Source organism: Arvicanthis niloticus, chromosome 8 (assembly GCF_011762505.2).
Source record: "Arvicanthis niloticus isolate mArvNil1 chromosome 8, mArvNil1.pat.X, whole genome shotgun sequence".
Taxonomy (NCBI): Eukaryota; Metazoa; Chordata; class Mammalia; order Rodentia; family Muridae; genus Arvicanthis; species Arvicanthis niloticus.
Genome location: NC_047665.1, coordinates 55951770 through 55973939, shown reverse-complemented (window position 1 = coordinate 55973939; position 22170 = coordinate 55951770). Strand labels below are relative to the sequence as shown.

The window sequence follows — 22170 nt, the reverse complement described above, 5'->3', positions numbered from 1 at the left end:
AAGCCTGGCGGCCTGGTCTCAATCTCTGGAGACTGAAAGAAATGGACTCTTGCCAAGCTGTCCTCTGACCCCTGTGCACATGTGCATGCTCGCGGGCACACACACACACACACACACACACACTGACACACAAACACACACTAAATGCTTAGAAAGAAAATTGACACCTGTGTCCGCAAAAGACTCAGAAGTGAGTTCCGCAAGTATATCTCAACCAGGTTTTTATTGTTCTTGCAACTGCAAAATATACAAATTTCTGAAAGGCGCCTCCTATTTAAAAGCTTGAATAGCTTCTTCCCAAGGCATCGACAGAGACAATTACACAGAACATGAAGAAGTCATAAGTCACACATTGGAAGGTCCCACGCCAATGAACAATTAAACCCAATCTATACAGCTCTCTAGGTTTAGGCTCCCTTACACATATTAAATAAATAAATAGCACATCTGCTATCAAAATAATAAAAAAATAAATTTCAAGTATTACAAATGAAAAGATCCTTGGTGTGGTTCCAACAGTTTTTCTTCTCCCCATAAATCAAGGGTATTGCCCGTTGTTGAAGAAAAGGGGAGAAATTTACCCCCAAAACAAATATGCAAAGTTAAAAACATTGGTCCCCATTTTATTTTGTTGTTTTGGGTGAGAGAGTGGAAGTCCTGTGGGTGCTGCTACCCATCTCATCCACCAAGTCACTGGCTTTCGAAGGAAGAAGCCATGTTCCAACCACTTCAAGATCTCCTGGGCCTGAACTTACTTACTCAGAGATGGTCACAGAATGTGAAATCACATTGGGCAAAGCTTTCTCTTGATGTACTGACTTAAGCTGATCACACGTGATCACCCCTACCTGTCTCAGCCTTTGAGAGTCTCTATGTTCTGTAACTATAAAATGGATGTGGTCAGAAGAAGGCATCGAAGAAACTACCTTCAGGCACAAAGCCATAGTACCAGGCATGATGGTGGCTCACGCTTATAACCCGAATGGCTAACATTTGGGAGGCTGAGACAGGAGGACGGCCATGAGTTGGAGGCTAGTTTGGGCTACACAGTTCCGATCCTGCTCCCCACCCCCCCACCCCATCCCCCAAAGCAATGCTGCAGGTCCCCAGGTCCAAAAGTATTATCTGCCTGCACACACTTCAGCCCAAGTCTGCACTGCACATATCCTTGTCAAGACTCAAGCCACAGAGAGAAAACAGCCCAAGTCATCAAATGGATATATATATATATATATATATATATATATATATATATATATATATCTATCTATCTCCTGGTGAACCACAGATTTAAAGGGTAGTGGGCTGGGCCGAATGCTTGAATGGTCAGCTGTGAAAACACAAAGTGACTTTAAAGTGTCAGAAGCATGCCCTGTGTCACCCAAGGACTTGTCCCCAGAGCTGGGGAGGATAGGATCCTTAGGACTCACAGGAAGAAAGCAGAAAGTAAAGTTCGGCCCTCGCTGTGTAGCATCCTCATAAAGGGTCATTTGGGCTAACACTGCTGAGCTTCCAAATGGTTTCTTCCAGGCTTGGGATGTCCTGTCCTCCTCCAGAACTTGGGTGGACAAAGGGAGAAACAGGCAGACAAGGGCAGAAACATTAGCGCTACTTTCAACCCATGCAAAATTGTCGCCGACACCATAAAGCTGACAAGGACGATTTTCTACTCTTGGGAACTCCTTGAGATGCCAAGCGTGGTGGTATGAGGCATACAACAATAGACACTTGGCCAAAATATGGGGACAGCTCTATGAGCAGGCGGCCTGAAATGAGCCTTCCTTGGGCCACCATCCCTTCTTGAACAATGTGAGTGTAGCAGAAGGCTCTGAGATCCTCCATCTCGCAGACACTCCAACTCCTCCCATTCAGCAGCTTCGAGCCTCCAAGGGCCAGCACCCTGTCATCTAAGTTCCTGAAGTGAGGTGTGGGGAGGGAGGGGGACAGAGGGGGAGGGGAGAGACAGAAAGTGCAAACAAACAGCCACAGGATCTACTCAGGTGCCTCAGGCCCAAGGTGAAGAACGGAAGGCTTAAGGGCCCCTGGGAAGAGAGGGCCCTAGTTATTTTTCTCAGCAAAATCCTTCCTTCCACTGACACAACCAGTCTGTCCCTTAACTTGGGACCTAGAAGGCATGTGGACACGTGGAGGAGCCAAGGCATATCATTGCTCAGCAGGCCTCAGCTCAAGGACTCCTCAGGAGAATACCCCATACCCAATGCAGTATGTGCCCAAGTCTCTTAGGCCTCTTCCTAGGCCAAAATGCATAGAAGCCACATGAGAATGTTTGATCATCCCTGAGCCTCCAGGAAGTGGGGTCTAACCGAATCTCAGGATTCTCTGCCACTCTTGTCTAATCAACATGCCACGCCAGGATCCAAAGAAACAAAACAGAACAGCATGGTGGTGTCCAGGGCCCCAACTGGGGTCTGATCTCCTCAAGTACTACAATCCTCCCCAAGCTTTGGAAGGGTCTGTGAGGTCAGACAGCCCTGAAAGTGGCAAGAGAACAGAGTGTAGGGAGGTCTGCTGCTTTGCCACAGAAAGCTGGGATCTGTACAACTTCCTAGTTGTCTTTGCCACCCCAACATCTCAGAGGGGGAGGGGCTGCTACTCTTCAACCTTCAGACCTCCATTCTCCCCCAGTCCAGAAGTCCTTGGGATCACTTGGCCTCAGGTAGATGAGCGGGCACAAGGCAGGCTGTGGAAATGGAATGGAACCCACATTTCAGCTTTAGTGCTTCTGGGAAGAGTCGGCACCACTCCGGGGGCTCTTCATGTTCTGTTTTCAGGAGAGAGAGGAAGGGAGAGTCAGAACCTGGTGCTGATCTCAAACAGAAGGCTCAAAGCCATGCCACAAGACACCCCGGTAACTCCCCAGAAGAACACACCCCTAGCAGAGAATGATCACAAAACAAGGGGAGAGCCCAAGTAGGACTTGTAACATGACAGAGAACGCCCCAGGCTACAGAAGAAGCTAGAGAAATAAGCCAGGATTCTGCTTAGCACTGGGCTCGATTCCAGCCAGAAGGGCATGGAGAGGGACAGGCATGTGACATGGGAGCCCGTCCGCTGTTCCAGGGGTCAGACAAAGGACAAGGGACCATGAGGCACAAATAGGAAAGTCATGCACCCTCCCCTGTAGGAGCTGAGGGCTGTTTTCCATGCCACACAGAGCTCTCACATTGGTCACAGCCATGTCAAAACCAGCTGGGACTGTCTGGAGTATCATAGTTTCTCTCTGGAAACAACCTACAGAGCTTTGCACTTAGACTTAGCTACACTTGAGTCCCAACTCTGGACAAAGAGCTCCACAGAATGCAAGAGGTGAGTGGGATGGCTGGCCACACAGAGGCCTAGAGGAGGTTGTCACTCAAGCCTGCTGGGTCTTGACCCATGTACCCCCTAGAAAGAAGTTGCACAACAAATTAACTGATATCTAGTTCCCTTTAAAATATTACATCACTTGCCTTGAATATGACCAGTGGCCAGCAAGCATCTCTCCCTAAAACCCTTCAGAAATCTAATCTTTCAAAAAAGAAATGTCTAATAAAAAGTATTATGTCTGTGTTTCCCCCTAAAAAAAAAAAAAAAGAAAGAAAGAAAGAAACAAAAACAAAAACAAAACAAAACAAAAAAAACCCAAAAAGCTGTCCTACCAGGGGCAGGATCATGAAAAGATGGAGTTTGGGCAGGCAGGAGCCCAAGAACTACTCTCAGGCCACAGAACAGGGGAACCTAACTGTGGATGTCTAGAGAAGTGACCCAGTGCTAGGCTGTCCTAAGAGTCAACACTCATAGCTGAGTGAGACTCGGAAACCCAGGCAACAATGCCCTGTGTTAAACAGGGGTCTTTCTGGTAGTGCCCTGGGCCAAGCACATAAAGCACCCCAGCCATGTTGTAGGGTCGAAAAGGAAAGGGTTACGACTTCTACCACACCATAGGCCTAAGGCCTCAAGCATTCAAACATGACAAAGCAATAGTAACAACAAAAAGTCACATGGGGCATCATGGCCACATCATTTCCTCAGGGGTCCCTGGCTCAGGACACAGAGAGACGGACACACATGGGAGAGGACCCCACATCAATGGTACTGCTTGAAAGACCATCCAGCACTGACACATGAGCCATGTACTCCACAATGGGCAACTGTACACAAACTAAGACGCCTTTCGGCTGAGATGCAAGGACTCAGACACCGGAAGAAACAGAGGGACATGCACCGGCTCAGTTACCTTTCCCAGGTTAGTAAGGAGAAAACTTTGAAAAAATGTGACAGACAGTTCGTCTTTCAAGCATAGTGGGGAAGGGGGGGAAGAAAAAAAGCAAACAGGTTGGAAAAGGAGAAAACAAAACCAATTTTAGTATCTTCTGTTCAGTTTTGAGGTAGCCCAGGCTATACTGTAGTGTAGATGATCTTGATTGTCTGATTTTCCTGCCTCCTCCTGAGTGCTGAGGTTACAGATGCATTCTACTTTGCCTGCATTATGCAGTGCTGGGGGATCAAACTCAGGGCCTCTTGCATGCTAATCGATCCCTCCACCAACTGAGTTACATTGCCAGCCTGAGTGGTGTTCTCGCTTTAGTGTTCATTCTGTAATTTTAAGATGAAAAATGTAGGTGGTCCCTTGGTCCCAAGCAGAGCAACATCCCCCAGGAGGATACAACAGAGGGCAGTATCTGCATATCACTCAGGAGACCAAGATGATGAACATCAGGCTTCTGGGGCTTCTCAAGCTCAAGACTGAGTACTCCAGCTGCTCTGAGAAATAAAATATCCAGTGGCACAGGGCAGAGGGGACAAAGGACCATCTCCATGCATACTTAAAGCTGGAGAGTCCATAAGCACACCAGCCAAAGCCCATCAGGCTCTCCTAGGTGCCAGATACTTGCCATGAGTTACATGCATATTTTCCTTAACAATGCTCCCTGAAGAGTTTCAGTCACCACTTACAGATGAGCAAGCTCAAGTCTTAAAATTGCAGGGGGAATGAGTCTATGGGATGAATTCTGGCTTAACTAAAGGCATTCTAGCCAAAAGCACTATTAGATTCACCTTAGAAATGGAAAAGTTCTGCTTGTCCATTCCCAAGGTGAATCTAATAGTGTAGGGTGGAGATGTGAATGGCTTTTCTCAGCAGGAAAACTGCCTTCTGAAGGATATGCAAAGCTGCAAAACCACAAGGAGAGGCTAAACCCAAAGCCTCTGCAAGGAGAACCCTTGGTCCTCAAGCAGTTCACAAAAGACAGGAAACAGGAGAGTGCGCACACTGTCCCTTTTTGAAAGAGAAGTTAACAGCCATGCCTGTCCTTCTCCTTAAGAAGTGGCAGCAAGGGAACCTGCAGGAATTAACCCAGAGACCAGCAGCTGCTCATGGCGCCCCTTAGGCTTCAAGAATCGGAAACAGAGAAATAGTAGCCGGGCTTTTCCAACAAGCTTATAGGGAAGAAGAAACCAGCTTTCTAGGGCACAAGGTCTGCTTGAGGCCTGGCTCTACTGTCTACCAATTTGTGGGTGTGCAATTCATTTGACTTTTCTTGTTAAACAGAACATGGATTGTCTCTTATTTAGGGGGCCAGAAGGATGGTCAATCCCATCCTCTGTAAGTTACACAGTTCTTCCAAATGCCAGATCCAAGCTTGTCACAGCTGCAGTCAGGTCTGAGGATACAGTGGAGTGGGATCCCCAGCTATCATTCTTACATGGGTGTCTCCACAGACTGTCCCTTGACAGGACTGACAGGCCAGGACATCTCTGTGACATCAAAATAGGTCCCCACACTTGGTTACTAGGTTCTGAATAAATATTGTTTCCAGAACAAAAGGATGCTCCTCTGGAGGAGGAGGTACAAAGCAATGATAGTAAGCACTAGATTCATTCAGTATCAAAAAGCTGGCCCTACAAGGGAAATCTGGCATTATGTCAAACCCCTGCCTATGACCAATGAAGACACGGTGTAGAATCCCAAGGGAGTGGAGAGTAGCACCCTGTGGTTGGTGGCACTGGAGCATGCTGAACATGTTGTGTTTTCCCTTTCTGTATCTCTTCTTTATAAACTTTGGGTATTCTCTCCTCCCATCTCCTTCTCCTCTATGGGCAACCTCAGACTTTACCCAGACTGCCTTCCTCCTAACTACTTCAACAGGCAGGAGACCAAACGGGCAAAACAAGCAAGTGTTGAGCACAAGCAATAGAATTATTGAGAAGAAAATACTTACAGACAGGCTTTCCCTAGCAAAGGCTGCAGGGAGACAAGGTAAGAAGAGAGAAAGTCAGTCAGGAGGCCAGATGGCAGCTGCTGAGTCAAGCCACACACACCTCCCATGTCTGACCTGACCAATAGATCCTGGACATCTGTTCCTTAGGAGTTTGTAATTTTAAAGAGCTGTCCTAACAAAGTCAGAGGCATCTGTGAAGTGGGAGACAAGACTGGGCTCTTGCCAGTGACCACCATGACTAGATCAGTGTAGTTCTGGATGTCTCCTGCCTCTGGCCTAGGTTAATCCCCTTGAGCCTCTGCAACAGAAAACTCCCACAATGCACCAATATACAGTGGGATGGAGAAGCCATCTGCTTGCCTGTAATTAGAAAACTCTCAGACCTCAAGAAATTATCTACTTGTATCTTCCCGCTGGTCCTGTGTCCATTTCCAAAGCTAAAGAGATTGAGCGTGGACATGAAAATCCACACACCAGGCATGGCAGTGCCCCTGCGAGGAGCCAGGAGAGTCAGGAGTTCGAAGTTATCCTCAACTATACAGTGAATCTGAGGTCACTCTATGCACCATGAGACCCTGTCCTCCACAAAAGAAAATAATCTTACACTTGGGATTCAGAGCTAGAATGACCATAAGTTAGAGACTCTGTACGTAGGAAACAGCCTGAACTATATACCAACAACTTGTAGCTGAACGGGGGGTGGGGGGTTGGGAAACAAACCCACACTCATGTTAGGACAGAGCTTCAATGGAAGCCAAGTCCCAGGGCTTCCAGGGAATTCATCATTTCACCAGACCTAACCCTTACTTACTTTGTGCCAGACCCCAAGTTATATGAACAGCACAAATCATCTTGCCCGAGCCACTTTTTGGAGGGTATATTACTTCCCCAATTCTCAGATTAGGAAACCGAGGCCTGGGCTAGTTAAATGAGCTTTGGAGGCCACAGGGTTCTCCCTGGGCCTCATTCTAATCCTTAGGAAGTTAACAGGAAGCTCAGGGACAACGGAAGAGCTGGCACCACATAGGCAGAATTGGTCCAGTGTTGAGCTGAAATTCATCCAGGCATGGGGCATGGTCTATGATTTTATGTTTGCAAAGGTCCTTGGCTATCTTTGAAGGGCTGGTTTCCTGAAAACAAATTTAAATGCTCAACAGCCAAACTCTTCAGCCTTCCATTTTTCAAGCTAGTGAAAGAGTGGATCTTGCTGAGTTCTGTTTATTTTCACTCCGATCACCTAACCACTGTGTGAAAAGATGATTGCCTTGGCTGCCTGCTTCTGTGTGAGTGCATGTGCACCATGCATTCCTGTATAGGGGTGCTGGTAAACACAAGCACCCCATGAGTGGACATAAAAGGACAACCTCAGATGTCAATCTTCAGGAGTCTACCACCTTTTCTTTAAAAGGAGGTCTCTTATTGTTCTGGGATTTCACCATGTAGACCAGGCTAGCTAGCCTGTGAGCTTCTAGGATCCACCTGTTTCTGCCTCCTATCTCACTACCGGTGATTTTACAGGCACGATGTCTCTGCACTCAGCTTGTTGCATGGGTTCTGGGGATCTGAATGGAAGTTGCACGGAAAGAGCTTTAAACTCGGCTGCCTCTCCGGCTCTGGACTGTTTCTAAGGAGGGCAGGGCTATGCTGGCTCTGGTGAGGAGGTAGGCTCTCCTGTGTGACCTCAGCCTTTTTCTGTCAGAGGTGAAAGCAAAGGAGAGGAAAGACAAAACATCAGTCCCACGGAACATACAGACTCCTGGATTGGGAATTGCTAGAGCGTAGACAGGTTCTAGAAGTAGTACTCACAAGTGTGCACAGGACGGGTGCATTTTACAGTATTTTTTGCTCTGCCTGACTCTGCTCAATAAAGAATAAAGACCACAACCTCAGAAAGGATACACATAGTCACTGTTGACAAGGAAAGATTCAGAGAGAGCATTGCGTGTTCTGCCTGATGCACGTACATACACACACCTTGCCGGCTGCACATCACACATGCAGCCCACCTGAACACGGACACTTATTCTCACTTGCAAACACCGCACAGAGCCCCAGATATGGGGATCATCTCTCCTCTGCACCCTCCCCTGTAGGCAGTAATTAAAGCAGGATCACTGACTTGTCCGGGCAGCTGCGTGGGCACTTCCGGGGGCAGGCAGCTTGGCAGGGCAGCAGAAGTGGAAGCCACATGCTCCTCAAAGCTGTTGATGCGAGGCTTTTTGGTGGGCTCGGGGCTGGCTAGTGGGGTGACACTATTGCGTCTCATGAGTGGGTTAGGTCCCTTCTTTGCATCCTAAGCAGACAAAGACAAAAGAGAGAAGGCGACAGTTACAAGGAGTGGGGAGGGAGGTAGAGAAGCCATACACACACATACATACACACACACACACACACACACACACACACACCCCACACATAAATTCCTCTTGAAATTTTTAAGGGACACCCAGGTGAGTGACCTTGACCCTGAGCTGCTGCTGGCACAGAACTTCTTGCTATGTGCAAAGCAAGGGAAGAAATAATAATTACAACCACAGCAGAGGAGGGGGTCAGAGAAAAGAATCTTAACTCCCAGTCACCCCACCCACAGAGGGCCCAGGAGAGACCGTTGGCTCTGAGATCTCAGGAATGGGAGGGGAAAGGTGTCAGGGCTGACTCCCTTTCACCTGGTCTGCAGTACACACAAACACCTGCGCAATACTCTGTGCTCGCCCAGACAGTACCCAGCCTCCGTTTAGGAGGCCAAAACGAAGGCCAAAGATGCAGAAAACAGGCAGCAGTCTGTCCATTGGGATGAGATGTCAGCCTTCCAAGCAGAGGATGATGAGACAGGAGAGTAGGCTCCTGGGATCCAATGCATGGCCCAGCACCTCAGAGCCCTGGACATCTTCAGCCCCCATGCTAGCAAGTAAGTATTCTGAGGCCCGTGGAGCCCATCTCATGTCTAAACCCAAGATTAGTTAGGGCTCTATTCATTCAGCTAAGTGAGCAGGTGCCTTGGTTCAGAGGGGCGGGGCCAGGAGACAGGGCAAGGCAGCCCAGGGACACAGTTCTCTTCTAGTGTAGTCCAAGTGCAAGCGAGGCAGAAAACAGGCTGACACCCCATTCATGTACCCTTCCTACCAAAGTCTGCCGGCCAAGTTCCTTGGGGATGGGTAAGTCACCTGTTTTTCGGACTCCACAGACAGAAAGTCAAGTTCGGTGTAAGAGGAAGGTCTGACTACACTGGCAAAGTGTTGTATTTTGACAGCCTGCATAAAGCAAATTTAAACCCACTTTCACAACACAGGCCTGGACAGATACACCATCTGCCCAGTAAAAGGATTCAACATGACCATACACTCCCTCCCCCAAAACCTCAGACCTCCCTGAGGTAGAGGACAACGGCAGCCAAGTCCTGAGTCTCCTAAAGTCTCCTAAGACCTTCCCTTGGCCATGCTGCAGGATGCCCATCCTCCGGCCCTCTTGCTATCTCAGACCTTTGCTAACCATGAACTTAAGGGCATGCAAATGATGATGCTGGCTGGCTGGCTGAGCCAGGCTTCTGGTGCTTTTGAGAAGGGCACAGCTTTTTGCTGCCTGAAGTGGTAACAGCTACTGTGCCAGGATTATGATTGACAGAAGGAAGTAATCCCCTGTTTAAGTCATTCTTCCCAGTCAAGTAGAGATGAGGGGAGAGAGAAAGAGAGAGAGAGATTGTAGACAGAAAGAAAATGAATAGATTTCATGATACCACAGGAAAGATGGGCTAGGAATAGAGATGTGGAGCTGGCCAGTGGGTGCCAAAGAAACTCAGAGAGAACCCTCCAGAAGAGAGCCAGACCCAGGGTTTCCCAAGGGTCCCAGGGCATCATCGGAGCCTAACTCACCTCTGACCTCTCCCGGTGTGTGCTCACTGATTCTACATTCAAGTAAATGGACTCCACACGGCACCCTGAAGGTGAAGGATGGAGAAGGCAGCTTCTGTTAAAAAGATTGTCCTCCTCTGCAGCCCTCTAGCCACCAGGAGACCCCAGGGTCAGGGCCCAGCAGGGGCTGCTACTCACCATACGCCACGGGTGTCAGTTTCAGGACAGTGTGAAGGGGACATTTCAGGTATGGCATCTCCTCTGAAATGAGACATGTTATCATAGTTAGATAAGAGACTGAAGCAAAGGGAGAAGCTCAGGGGCATCTCCAAGCACAAGCGCCTCATGCCTAACCCAGAGGCCTCGGATCACATGGAGGCTTGAGGGTTCCCCAGGCTGATTTATGAAGTGACAGAGCCCACTAAGCCTCACACTGTTCAACAGGGAGCAGGTACAGACCCCTCAGCAGGCTGTGAGGCAGACCCATACTCAGAAGCAAAGCGGAGTAGGAAAAGACAGGTCCCCTGCCACTTCCACTTAAGGGCCGCTTCCTTCTTCCCTCCTTCCTGGCTCAGCTTCCCTCAATACCTGCACTCTTGTCAAGGAAGTAGGCTAGTAGGCAGCGTAGGACAGCCTGGTGACAGATGACCAATACATTCTCTTGGCGCTCTAATTCCATGATCACAGGCTCCAGGCGCTGGACAAGATCCTGGTAGGACTGAGCACACGGGAATGAAACAGCACATTAGGAGAGGATAAGCAGAGAAGAGCCAGGCAATCACTTGCAGCATTCATCACAGACTGGCTCATAGCACCCACACTCACACACACACACACACACACACACACACACACACACACACACACACACACACATCCATCCTTGTGAGTATCCAGCTCTGCATTTGATGCAATACTTCTGAGGAACTTGAGGATAGTCTGCAATCCTGTCTCTCAATTCCTTCCTCTTCCTACTCCTCTTGAGTGGTAGAGAAAGATCAAACTCTACCACAGACTATTACTCAGACAACCATTAAAATTAAAAGGATCGAAGTCCTGGCGCATGTCACGATTTGGAAGAACTGTAAACATTTGTATGTCAAGTGGAAGACACTAAGTATCAACGTCTATACACCGAAAGATTCCTTCTGTGCATCACCCAGAACAGGCAACTCTATGCAGAGACAAGGGATTTGTGGTCACCGGGGTTAGGCGCAAGGAGACGTTAGATGGACTGCTAACAAATCTGCAGTTTCCTTTTGAAATAGAGGTGGGGTATGTCTGAAATCCTCCACACTCAGCAGGGTAAAGCCAAGAGGTTTGCTATGACCTCAAGGGGCATGTCGTACACATGTTACATCCCATTTCAAACAAGAAAAATGTAGCCAGATATGGTGGTGCACATCTGTAGTACCAGCAACTGGGGAGGTTAAGGTGGGATCAAAAGCAAGGAAGGTCAGAGCTATGCAATGGGCACAGAGCTGCAACATTTAAAAAAAAAAAAAAAAAAAAAAACCAGCAAAGGTCCTCCTTATGCTGACTCTTCTCTGCTTTTTCTCCTGACTGAAGTCCCAGTAAGAGAAGGCCAGAGTGAGACCAGAAGACAGCATGGTGGCCCACCAGGAACTGGAAGTATGACAAAGGCTCAGAAGGACACCCACTAGGTGTCAACACAGCCACCTGGCTGAACTCCCAGAGTACCACATGGCTCAGCACACTCCGTTCCAACAAGAGTAGCTGCCTGCTCAGCCATTCCCTCTACCAACATCAGCCTAGCCCTTGTACAAGCCATCTGACATCAAGGCCGGCCTGTCTACCGTGCCACCTGCCTGCAGGGAAAAGCTTTGGTCTGGAGTGAATCACCAGCCATCTTTTTTGCTATATAGCCCATGTCATCAGAGAGACAGATAAGGTTCTCATTGTTCTCAAGTGTGGGAAACACAGTACACTTCCCTTAGGGTTTTTACAAGGCTCTCTTTAGTGAGATTCAGAGACTACAGAAGTAGTAGAGATGAACTGGAAGATGGAATGGGGTATAGAGATCTTATAGGAATTTACCTGACCACACTGGGGTCCCCAAAGCCTTCTCTCAGCCAACTCCATACACACATGCCACAGACCCTGACCATTACAAAGAAAGACCAGCAGACAGGAGACCAGGACCCATGCTCACCTCACCAGTGGGATAACGGTAATAGTATTTGTCTTGTTCACGCAGTGCATACTCCTCAGGGTAGGTGTCTCTGATCTCCTCATAGGTTAGTTCCTCACACACACCCTGTCAGAAAAACCAACATTCATTCCAGAAATCTTCCCTATAGGGCCACCTCAAATAAAAAGTGGGGGCAGGGGTCTCAAGAAGCCACCAGGATTCCAGAGGACCCACGAGAGAACTCTCCACTCCCTGCCAGGCCTCCCTGCACCCACATGAGCCTGGGACTCACAGCATCGATCTCGTTGAGTGCCTTCCACTGTTCATACGGGAGCCTCAGTGCCTCCGCAGTCTGGATGGTACTTTTCAGCTGGCTGGTCCACACACGGAGATCCTTCAGATTCTGTTCTTCCACAAACTTGCTCAGGGCAGTGGCAAACTGAGGGAACACGGGAAGAAGAGGTCACACAAACTCCAGTTCCTTTCATAGGTTTTGTTATATTATTGCTTGGCAATAACTAAGGCCACTCAAACCTTATCAGAGTCCCAAGAGGCCTGTCTCTGCCCTCCAATTCCTAGTGCACAGTCACATGTACACACACCAACACCACATGCAAATACAGGCAGCCTAGTGAGGCAAAAACAGCCAAAAAATATACAACACCCAAGGACCCTCAACTCTACACGGAGGGAAACAATCAGCCCCTGCTCCCCAGCCCCATGCTCTCTCCTCTCCTCTACCTTCTTGCCTCTGCTGGACAGGCCTGAGTCGCCCCCAATCTTCCCCTGCAGGTTGTACTCATTCTCGCCATGCCGACACAGGTAGATGGTACGGGGCTGCACGTGGATGTTCATCAGGTAGTACACAATTCGGCTCTGGATGTGGTCCTGCACTCTGTTCACCAAGAACCTCCGGCCAACGTCAATCACTTTGATGAGAGACAAGTCCCTGCCAAGAAACCACCATTCAGGCCTCCATAGTCCTACAGACAGCAAACCTCACACCCTGGGCCTAGCCAGCATATTTAGAATATTTGCTTCCTGGGGGCCCCTAACAATGACTGTTGTAGGTCTTCTCTAGGAGTTAGAGAATAAACCCAAGCAACAGTTCCCTCAACCAGGCTGTTTGAACCAGACAGTATGGCTGGAGAGATGGCTCACTCAGTAATGCACAAACATAAAATTCAAATATATCTTCTTTAAGCAGGGCACAGTATAGTCTGTAATCCCAGAGCTGGGGAAGCAGAGACAGGTGGTTCCCTGGAGCTCACTGGCCAGTCAACCTGGCCAACTCAGTGAGCTCCAGGTTCAGTGAGAGACTCTCTCAAAAAGTAAGCGGGAGGGACCAGTGCAATGGCTCAAGAGTAAGAGTGTTCGCCACCAAGTCTGATGTCCTGGGTTTGATCCCCTGGGCTCACAAGGTGGATAGAGAGAAAAGGGGCTCCCAAAAGCTGTCCTCTGGCTTCCACATGTGTGCTGTAGTGTGTAAGTATGCATGTACACACATAGACAGACAAAAAACCCAAACACAAGCAAATAAATAAATGTATACATGTTTGGGGGAGGAACCCTAGCTGGGCATGGCGGCTCACACCTTTTATCCCCATTCTGGGGAGGCAGAGGCAGAGGCAGAGGCTGGCAGATCTGTGAATCCATAACTAATTCCAGCCCAGCCAGGGGTATAGTGAGACCCAATCAAACAAACAAACAACAACAATCCTAGTAAATCTTTTTAAGGTAGAGAATCATTAAGAAAGACACTCTGATACTATTCTTATCCTTTTCAATTATATATATATGTGTATATATATATATATATATATATATATATATATATATACATATATATGTGTGTGTGTGTGTTGTGTGTTTGTGTGCATGTGTCCACGTGGATATGTGCACATAAGTGCAGAAACCCTGTGGAGGCCAGAGGCAGCCAAGCCCGCAGTAGCTTCAATTACGATTAGCTGTGAGCTGCCGTCATCTGAAAAAACAGTACGTGCTTTTAACTACTGAGCCATCCCTCATTTTGAACCTACCTATCCACCACTGTCTTCCCTCTAACTACTCCTAACCTCCCTCATTTCATAAGTTTTATTATTAATAACCCTTGAGTCTAATTAACGCAGCCGTTTATACATGGATGTGATCCCTCCCTCAGCAGCCATCGATTGCCAATGGCGCCTCCACCCACCGAAGGGCGGAGCCAATTCTAAAGAGTTTATAGACATATCTGGGAGCTGTTTTAGAGGCCTTGTGTGGATATCTTCTGGGACTTACCTGTCACATTTATCAGGGTCAAGAGGCTGGTAGCTGGCTTCATAGCAATTGATTCTCTTCATGAAGTCGTCCATTGCTTCTGCCGAGTTGCAGTCTTTGTAATCCGGGCTGGAGATTTTAACTTCCTGCAACGCCACAAAGGGCAGCCTGATGAGTCACAGGGAAGGCTTTCTGCTCAGACTAAGCAGGATTTGGGCTTTCAAACGGGGAAAGCCCAAAAAGGCTCGGAATAAAGATTATCCTACCCAGCATAGAAGAGGAAAAAAGAAGACTGGGTGTCGGGAAGTTTGACTCATGGCCTTTTGGCCTCATGATTGCACCACAAAGATCCTCGTAAGGACAGACACAGGAAACCCACAAGGACCCCATAAGAACGAACATAGCTGGCTCATACACCAAGGCTGGTCAATCCAATAACTGAGTGAGCCTGACCCCTCAATTCAGCAGAACCCTACAGACGCACATAAAGAGCAGGCCTTTGGTTACAAAAGGTACATTAAGTGCTTAGAAATGCCCCTGATCTTGGGTAGGATTTCTCTATCTGCGCCAACAAAAGCAGTCTCCAATTGTTCTGGTCTGTTTGAATGACATCTAACTTGACCTGGTGCCTACACCTTTCACTTCTGGGACAAGGAATCTCCTATAATTGGGCAATTATGCCTCTCCCCCCAAAAAACCCAGGTAGATTTTAGGGAAACTTTGATTTGGGTCTTCGAGGCCAAGTCTTACTATCTAATCTTGGCTGGGCTGGAACCTGCTACATAGAGGATATCCTCAAACATTCCTAAAATATCGTACCTCCCTCTAACCAACAAGTGCTGAAATTATTCAGCAGGCACCATCATGTCTGCCCTGAGAATTCTGTTAATCTTTTACTCCCACAGCTATAAGGCAGACAGAAAGATAGAAAAGCCTGGAGATGGATGGTAGAGGTTCCCACTTTTTTTGGTTTTTGTTCTGTTTTGTTTTGAGACAGGCTCTCATATTTCAGTCCATAGCCAAGGATGACCTTGAACTTTTGATTTCCCTGCCCCCACCTCTCAAGCGCTGAGATTTCAAGTATTTACTACCACACCCAATTTGTATAGTGCAGGGGATTGAACCCACAGCTTTGCGCATGGTAGACAAGCACTCTACCACAGAGCCATGTTACAAACATGGTTGCCTAAGAATCTGAATGTACTTAATGCTGTAGAACTGCCCACCAAAAAATAGCTATTAAGGTCAGATATAAATTATGTGAATTGTACAATCAAAACAAATATAGGTCACAAATCCCTGGGCCTAATCTGCAAAACTGCTTTTGAGACTTAATCAGAGAAAGATTTCTAAATACAGGACCAGGGCCAACAGTGAAGTATATGAATGAACAGAAAGCTACTACTAGACAAACTCCTGACTTAGCATGGGAGTGACGGCTCACTGGGGAAACCGATCTCACATATGCACCATGCCACGCCCAGCCCTTCTGCTTCCTCGAACTCCGAGCCTTCCCCTTTTCACCCACTCTTCCTGAAGCATGAGCTTGTTTCTTAGAAATACTTTGCAATGTTCCCACTGTCTTGGAGAAGAAAACCAGTGAAAGAAGCTACAAATGTTTAGCATGCCTTTAAAGGTCTATTTTGGGCCAGGTGTAGTGGTCCATTCCAGTGCACCAGTGATGCTAGTACTTAAGGAGAAGAGGGGGTGGGATGCCTTGAGTCCAAGGCCAGCCTGGGCTAAACTGTAGGACCTTGTCCCCAAATAATAGATGGATAGACAGATAGATAGATAGATAGATAGATAGATAGATAGATAGATAGATAGATAGATAGATGATAGATAGATGTATGCAATAACACCACCTGCATCTCCTACCCATGAAAACTGATTTTTTATAAATATGTCCTATTCCAATATGATTAAGACTGAAAATCAGGAGTGAGATTTACATCCATCATTCCAGCAGTGGAGGACCAGGGCAGGAGCCTTGCCTCAAATATAAGGTCATCCTGAGCTGTCACACAGTATTCCAGGACAGGCTGGGCTATAGTGTGAGAATCCTGCCTCAAAAACACAACAACAATAACAATGACAAAACTGAAAAGAAATTCATCTAAAAATATAAGAAGTTGCGGGATGGTGTGACAGTTGGGTAGGTCAAGAGGGTTGCCACACCCGATAACCTGAGTGGATATTCAGAACTCACTCCACACAGTCTTCTCATTGTGCTTACCCTACCACGGATACACACAAAAACTTTTTTTAAAAAAATTGTCTTTATAATTCTCATTTCTGTTTGTGATCTATTATTATCAAGTAATAACAAGTAATCAAATAGTATTGCCGTTGACCTTGACTTATCTGGATAAGCTACCCTTGTCCAGTGGAATTGAGAGGGAGGGGGCATGATTACACCCCTTCTTCCCAAATTTGAGACCTTTGCCTTCGGTATGCTGAACCTTGAAGGCTTTGGTTCACATAAAAGCATTCTTACCAATCAAGGACCTGAAAGCAAAGCTGAACAGCCGGCTGGCCTCCCCTGGGTAAAGGGATGGGCTGCCAGTCATCCCTGGTTACTACTCCACCATCTCGAAGCTTTCAAGATTCTGACACCAGGTTAAACTACTCCCTGTCTGTCTCCTTTCTTCACCATGTCCCAACCAAGACTGTGTACTGATGCTTGCCCTCTAAGACCTTGGAAAGGACCTGGATATCACTTAAGATCAGGTCCAGGTCATAGACTGTGCCAAATTAATACCTCCATGTACTTCTACTGTCCCAGTATCTATCTGATGACACTCAACCACACACAGGGCAGGTCATCTGCTTCTATGGTTTTAGTTACTGTCTAGTCCCTGACCTGAGCTCCCACCAGGACTGCAAATGACCTCATAGTATAAGGGACCATATATAAACAGAGTTTACTAATTGTCTTACCATGATGTTGGAGGCCACAACAGTAGGATCATCACAGACCGACTCGATGAAAAATACCTGGGGGAAGGAAGCAAGATAGGAATGTAAAAACAGCCCCCCAAAGGCCAGCTGAGTTCACTGTGATATAAGGAAACCGGCAGGAAGAGGATATGACTGGGGACATGTAAAGCAAGCTAGAACCAGACAGACACTGCATGCTTCCTCTTAGATGCAAAATCTAAATTTAAATGTGTGTGTGTGGGGGGGAGGGTATCATGACAGAACAAGAAAACTACAGGTGGGAGTGTGGAACAGGTTAATGGAATACATGTACCAGAAGCCTTGCCTGTTTCAAAAGCAGAATCAGAGAGACTATTTGGGGAGCAGATGAGGACTAGTAAATGGGAGGGAGGGGCAAGAGAAAATGGAAGGGCATATATGGAACAAAGTATAATGATACACACGTATGAAAATGTCCACACACACACACACACACCCTTTGTTCTTTAGAGCTAGAAGTATTTGTCTCTGTTTGCTAACCAAAATATTAATAAGGAAGAAAAAAATTAAAGGCACTGGGAAAGTATTACTTCATTGAACACCAACTTTGCATGGCCACAGCCCTCCCCCTCTCCCAGGGAGGGAGGGCTCCATAGTTCCTAGGCATCTCACCCCAAGGAGGACCTTGTTTTAAGACAGCAAAACATAGGCAACTACACATGAGTCCAGGCTCACACCTGCAATCCCAACACTTAGCAAAGGGATTGCTACAAGTTCGACATAGTCAACACCGGGCTACATAGTGACTTCCAACCAACCTTCACTACAGAGTGAAACCCTGTATCAACAACTCAGGGCAACAAGAAGCTGACACCAGGGCCAGGCAATCAGTTATTTCCAAGAAGTTTTCCTCTCTCAACTTGCTGGGGGGAGGCAGGTTTGGCTCACCTTGAAGTCATTTTCTTTGGCAAAATGAAGGATCATGTGCCTCCTTTCTCTAGTCGTATTGGTGGCATCAAAAACCTGATAAAGAGGAAGAAGGATCAATCAATCAATCAATAAAATCAATCAATCAATCTATCAAACCTGGTAATAACAGTTACCTAAACCACAAGGAATTCGGTCCATTGTTTCCAGAAATAAGTCCTAAATCCCTCTTTCCAAACAGAGAGTGCCCTGTCCCCTAACCTCTCCAGGGTGCTCCCAGACTCCTCTGCCTATAGCTGTTAAGCTGTTAACGGGAGGGAGGAACTAGCAAGCAGTAAAATACAAAGAGGGACTGAGGAATGCCCCCTGGCTACAGTGGCTGGCACCAACACAGTAGAGGAGGTACTCAGATACCCACTGCACTGGTGAGTGACAGCTATGTCCCAACATCCATCCCAAGATACACTCCTGAATCATGCGCTGCTTTGGACCACTTGTTCCCTCAGCTCTTAAACGCAGAGGCATTTGTCCCCGCCTTCACTCCGTTGCACTTGCCAACAAGGACAGAGGTATTCGTGCCCACAGACTTACTGCAATCTGTCCTCCTTCCTTTGTCAGGTAACTTTTGACATCTCTCAAGGCAGCTAAGGCACACTGTCTGCAAACACACAAGAAGGAAAGCACTGGTCAGAGCAGGCCCAGCTAAGCAGCCGTATCCCCTATGACACACACTGAGGTTTCAGTTCGAAGATGCTCAGTGCTAGCCAGGCCTCATTAGGTCCACAAGCCTCAGCCCAAGGACCAGTTGAGATAGATACCTCCACACAGCTGAGGGAGGTGTGGTCTCTCTACTGTTGAGATTACAGGCAATGGTTACCATGCTTGGTCTTCCTTTTTAATTTTTTAATTTTGTATTCTGTCTTTCCTTTGTGGTACAGGAATTGAAACCAAAACCTCGAACATGCTTAGCATGTGCTCTACCACTAACTAGCCGCCCTTTTCCCCATTTTAGTTTGAGTCTCACTAAGTCACCCGGGCTGGCCTTGAACCTACTCTGTAGCTGAGGTTGGTCTAGAACTTGCAGCCTTCCTGCCTTAGCCTTCAGAATTCTTGGATTACAGAAACTGTACACCATGTTCTGCTTAAAAAATTAAACCAGGGGAGCTTTTTAAGAACTGGTGGCAACCAAGGGAAGGGATACAGTTCACTTGATTAAGTGTATGCCCAGCATGCATAAAGTCATAGATTCAATTCACAGCACTGGATAAAACTTAGGCTTTGTGGTACCATCTATAATTCTCGTACTGGGGTGGGTGGGGGTGGAAGCCAGAGAATCAGAGGTTCAACCTGAGCTATAGAGAAAGCTCAAGGCCAGCCTCGGCTATGTGACCTGGTGCTAGGCAGGAGGACAAATACCCATATAATATCTGCACTCAGCAGGCTATGGCAGGTGGATCTGAGGATGAGGCCAATCTAGCTATGTAGTGTAAAGCCAGCCAGTATTATATAACAAATATCACTTAAAACTAACTAAACTAAACTAATAGCTGTACTAATGAAAAAAAATAAATAAATGCCAAAGCAGACTCAGAGAATCACACTGGCCAGGCCTGGGGCTGGGCCTGGCATCAGGATCTCTTCCCACACCCAGCTGATTCCAGCACCATGCAGAGCTGAGGAGCACCACCTGTCACCTGCAGTTTAAGAACTCGTTTTGCAAATGCAAACTGATGATTTCCAATGAAAAGGACTTTGTTCACCCCTGGCATGTGGCCGCTGTTGAAGTGTCTCAGGGTGGCTCAGTTTGTACTTCTGGGAGAAGATCAAAGCAGCCAGTCACAGACAGGCCAAGAGACTTGTCCTAATACTAGCTCAGTCTGATGGCCACCAGCATGCAGGCTGGCCTTTGCTTCCTTTTACAGAATCCAGCTTCAAAACAAAGGAAGCTGCAGGGTGGGAAGATAACTCAGTTCATAGTAAAGGGTTTGACTTTCAAGTACAACAACCTGAGTTGGATCCTTAGAACCTACGTAGAAGAGAAGGAGAAAGAAAAGAAGAGAAGAGGAGGAGAAGGAAGAAAAGGAGGAGGAAGAGGAAGAAGAGGAAGAAGAGGAGGAAGAGGAGAAAGAGGAGGAAAGGGGGAAAAGGAAAAGAAGGAGGAGGAGGAGAAGAAGAAGAAGAAGAAGGAGGAGGAGGAGGAGGAGGAGGAGAAAGAGGAGGAAAGGGGGAAAAGGAAAAGAAGGAGGAGGAGGAGAAGAAGAAGAAGGAGGAGGAGGAGGAGGAGGAGGAGGAGGAGGAGGAGGAGGAGGAGGAGGAGGAGGAGAAAGAGGAGGAAAGGGGGAAAAGGAAAAGAAGGAGGAGGAGGAGGAGAAGAAGAAGAAGAAGGAGGAGGAGGAGGAGGAGGAGGAGGAGGAGGAGGAGGAGGAGGAGGAGAAAGAGGAGGAAAGGGGGAAAAGGAAAAGAAGGAGGAGGAGGAGAAGAAGGAGGAGGAGGAGGAGGAGGAGGGGTTGGTGGTATGCACCTGTAATTCTAGTGTCAGAGAGATGGAAACAGGAAGAAACCTATGGCTCACTGGTAGCAAGCCAATTTAACCTACTTGTTAAGTTCTAGATCAGTGGCAGACCCCACCTCTAAGAAAAAGCCTGCAGAATTGTTTCTGTTTTAGCACAGCACCTGCCACAAATACATGAGGACATGAGTTTGCATTTGTAGTACCCACCTAAATGCCAGGCACTGGGGGTATAGAGAAAGGCAGGTCCCCAGAGCTCACTGACCAGCTAAACTAGTTCCAGCCTCATCAAAAGACCTTGTCTCAGGGCTGGAGAGATGGCTGAGCAGTTAAGAACACTTGTTGCTCTTCCAGGACTTGGGTCTGATTCCTAGCACCCACCTGATAGATCACAACCTGGCCACCCCAGGCACCAGGTGCTAACATATACGCAGGCAAAAGACCCATACACAGAAGATAACTTTTTAAAGATAGTGCCTAGAGAACATGCAAGGTTCTCAGGTACAGATACACACACAAACACAAGAACACACGCACATTAGCACACCACACACAGGCATGGATGCACGCACAGAATCCAAGGCACCTCAGGCTTACTTTCGGACTCTCATGGCTTCCTCGTTGTCAGGGCGGAAGAAGTTGTAAGAGCTGTACTGCTTCACAGCCTCCCGTCGATACTCTCCCACATTGAACACTGGACGGGAAAGACAAGGACCATCAGGAACAAGAGGCTTCCCAACCAAAGAGAAAACCTGCCAATAGCTATCTGAACAAGGAATTTCATATGGAAACAGTGTGGAATTCCCAGGCCAGGTTTGTCATTTCCAAGCCAGACCAAGGACAGCACCCACCATGTTTGCTGTACTAGACGCTGTCTTCTAGGAACCAGATCCCAGCCCAAGCCTCCCAATGTCATCAACTAGAAACAAGCTGTCTAGAAGACAGCTAGAATCTAGCAAAACAAGTGAGTCACAATGTAGGAATAATGCAAAGTAAGTTACAATGTTGCTTAGTTGTTAAAAGTGACGGTCCAGCATGCATGAAACCCTGGGCTGGATTCCACCACCAAAAAAAGTTGGGCAAGGTAGTGCATCCCTGTAATCCCAACACAGAGATGTAGACAGAGGAATCAGAGGTTCCGTAGCTGTAAAGTCCATTCAAGCTGTGAAACACTGTTTCAAAATCATAAATATAAATAGACAGGCTGGAGGGGTAGCTCAGCAGTTAAGAGCAGGTGCTGCTCTTTTAGAGAACTAGGGTTCAATTCTCAGCACATCTGTAACTCCAGTTTCAAGGGATCTGACTCCCTTTTCTAGTCATCTGGGGCATAAGGCA

At 47.4% G+C, this 22170-nt stretch overlaps 1 protein-coding gene across 11 annotated transcripts in view; it reads right to left on the bottom strand.

The window, feature by feature from the left end:
- Positions 1–204: 204 nt before the first annotated feature.
- Pfkfb3 (6-phosphofructo-2-kinase/fructose-2,6-biphosphatase 3) overlaps positions 205–22170 on the bottom strand; it is an 83090-nt gene continuing 61124 nt past the window's right edge. For 3 of the 11 annotated variants that reach the window (XM_076939421.1, XM_076939422.1, XM_034510174.2), the window contains exons 3-17: positions 21433–21529; positions 18918–18984; positions 18348–18422; positions 17421–17477; positions 14502–14626; positions 12963–13170; positions 12514–12660; positions 12243–12347; positions 10658–10787; positions 10268–10330; positions 10091–10155; positions 9386–9472; positions 8341–8514; positions 6222–6244; positions 2789–4290 (exon numbers count right to left, since the gene is read on the bottom strand). In XM_076939421.1, the coding sequence (XP_076795536.1) occupies positions 4248–4290; positions 6222–6244; positions 8341–8514; positions 9386–9472; positions 10091–10155; positions 10268–10330; positions 10658–10787; positions 12243–12347; positions 12514–12660; positions 12963–13170; positions 14502–14626; positions 17421–17477; positions 18348–18422; positions 18918–18984; positions 21433–21529 (1466 nt within the window). In that variant the 3' untranslated portion in view covers positions 2789–4247. The other 8 variants (XM_034510175.2, XM_076939417.1, XM_034510178.2 and 5 more) reach the window with 5 other exon arrangements.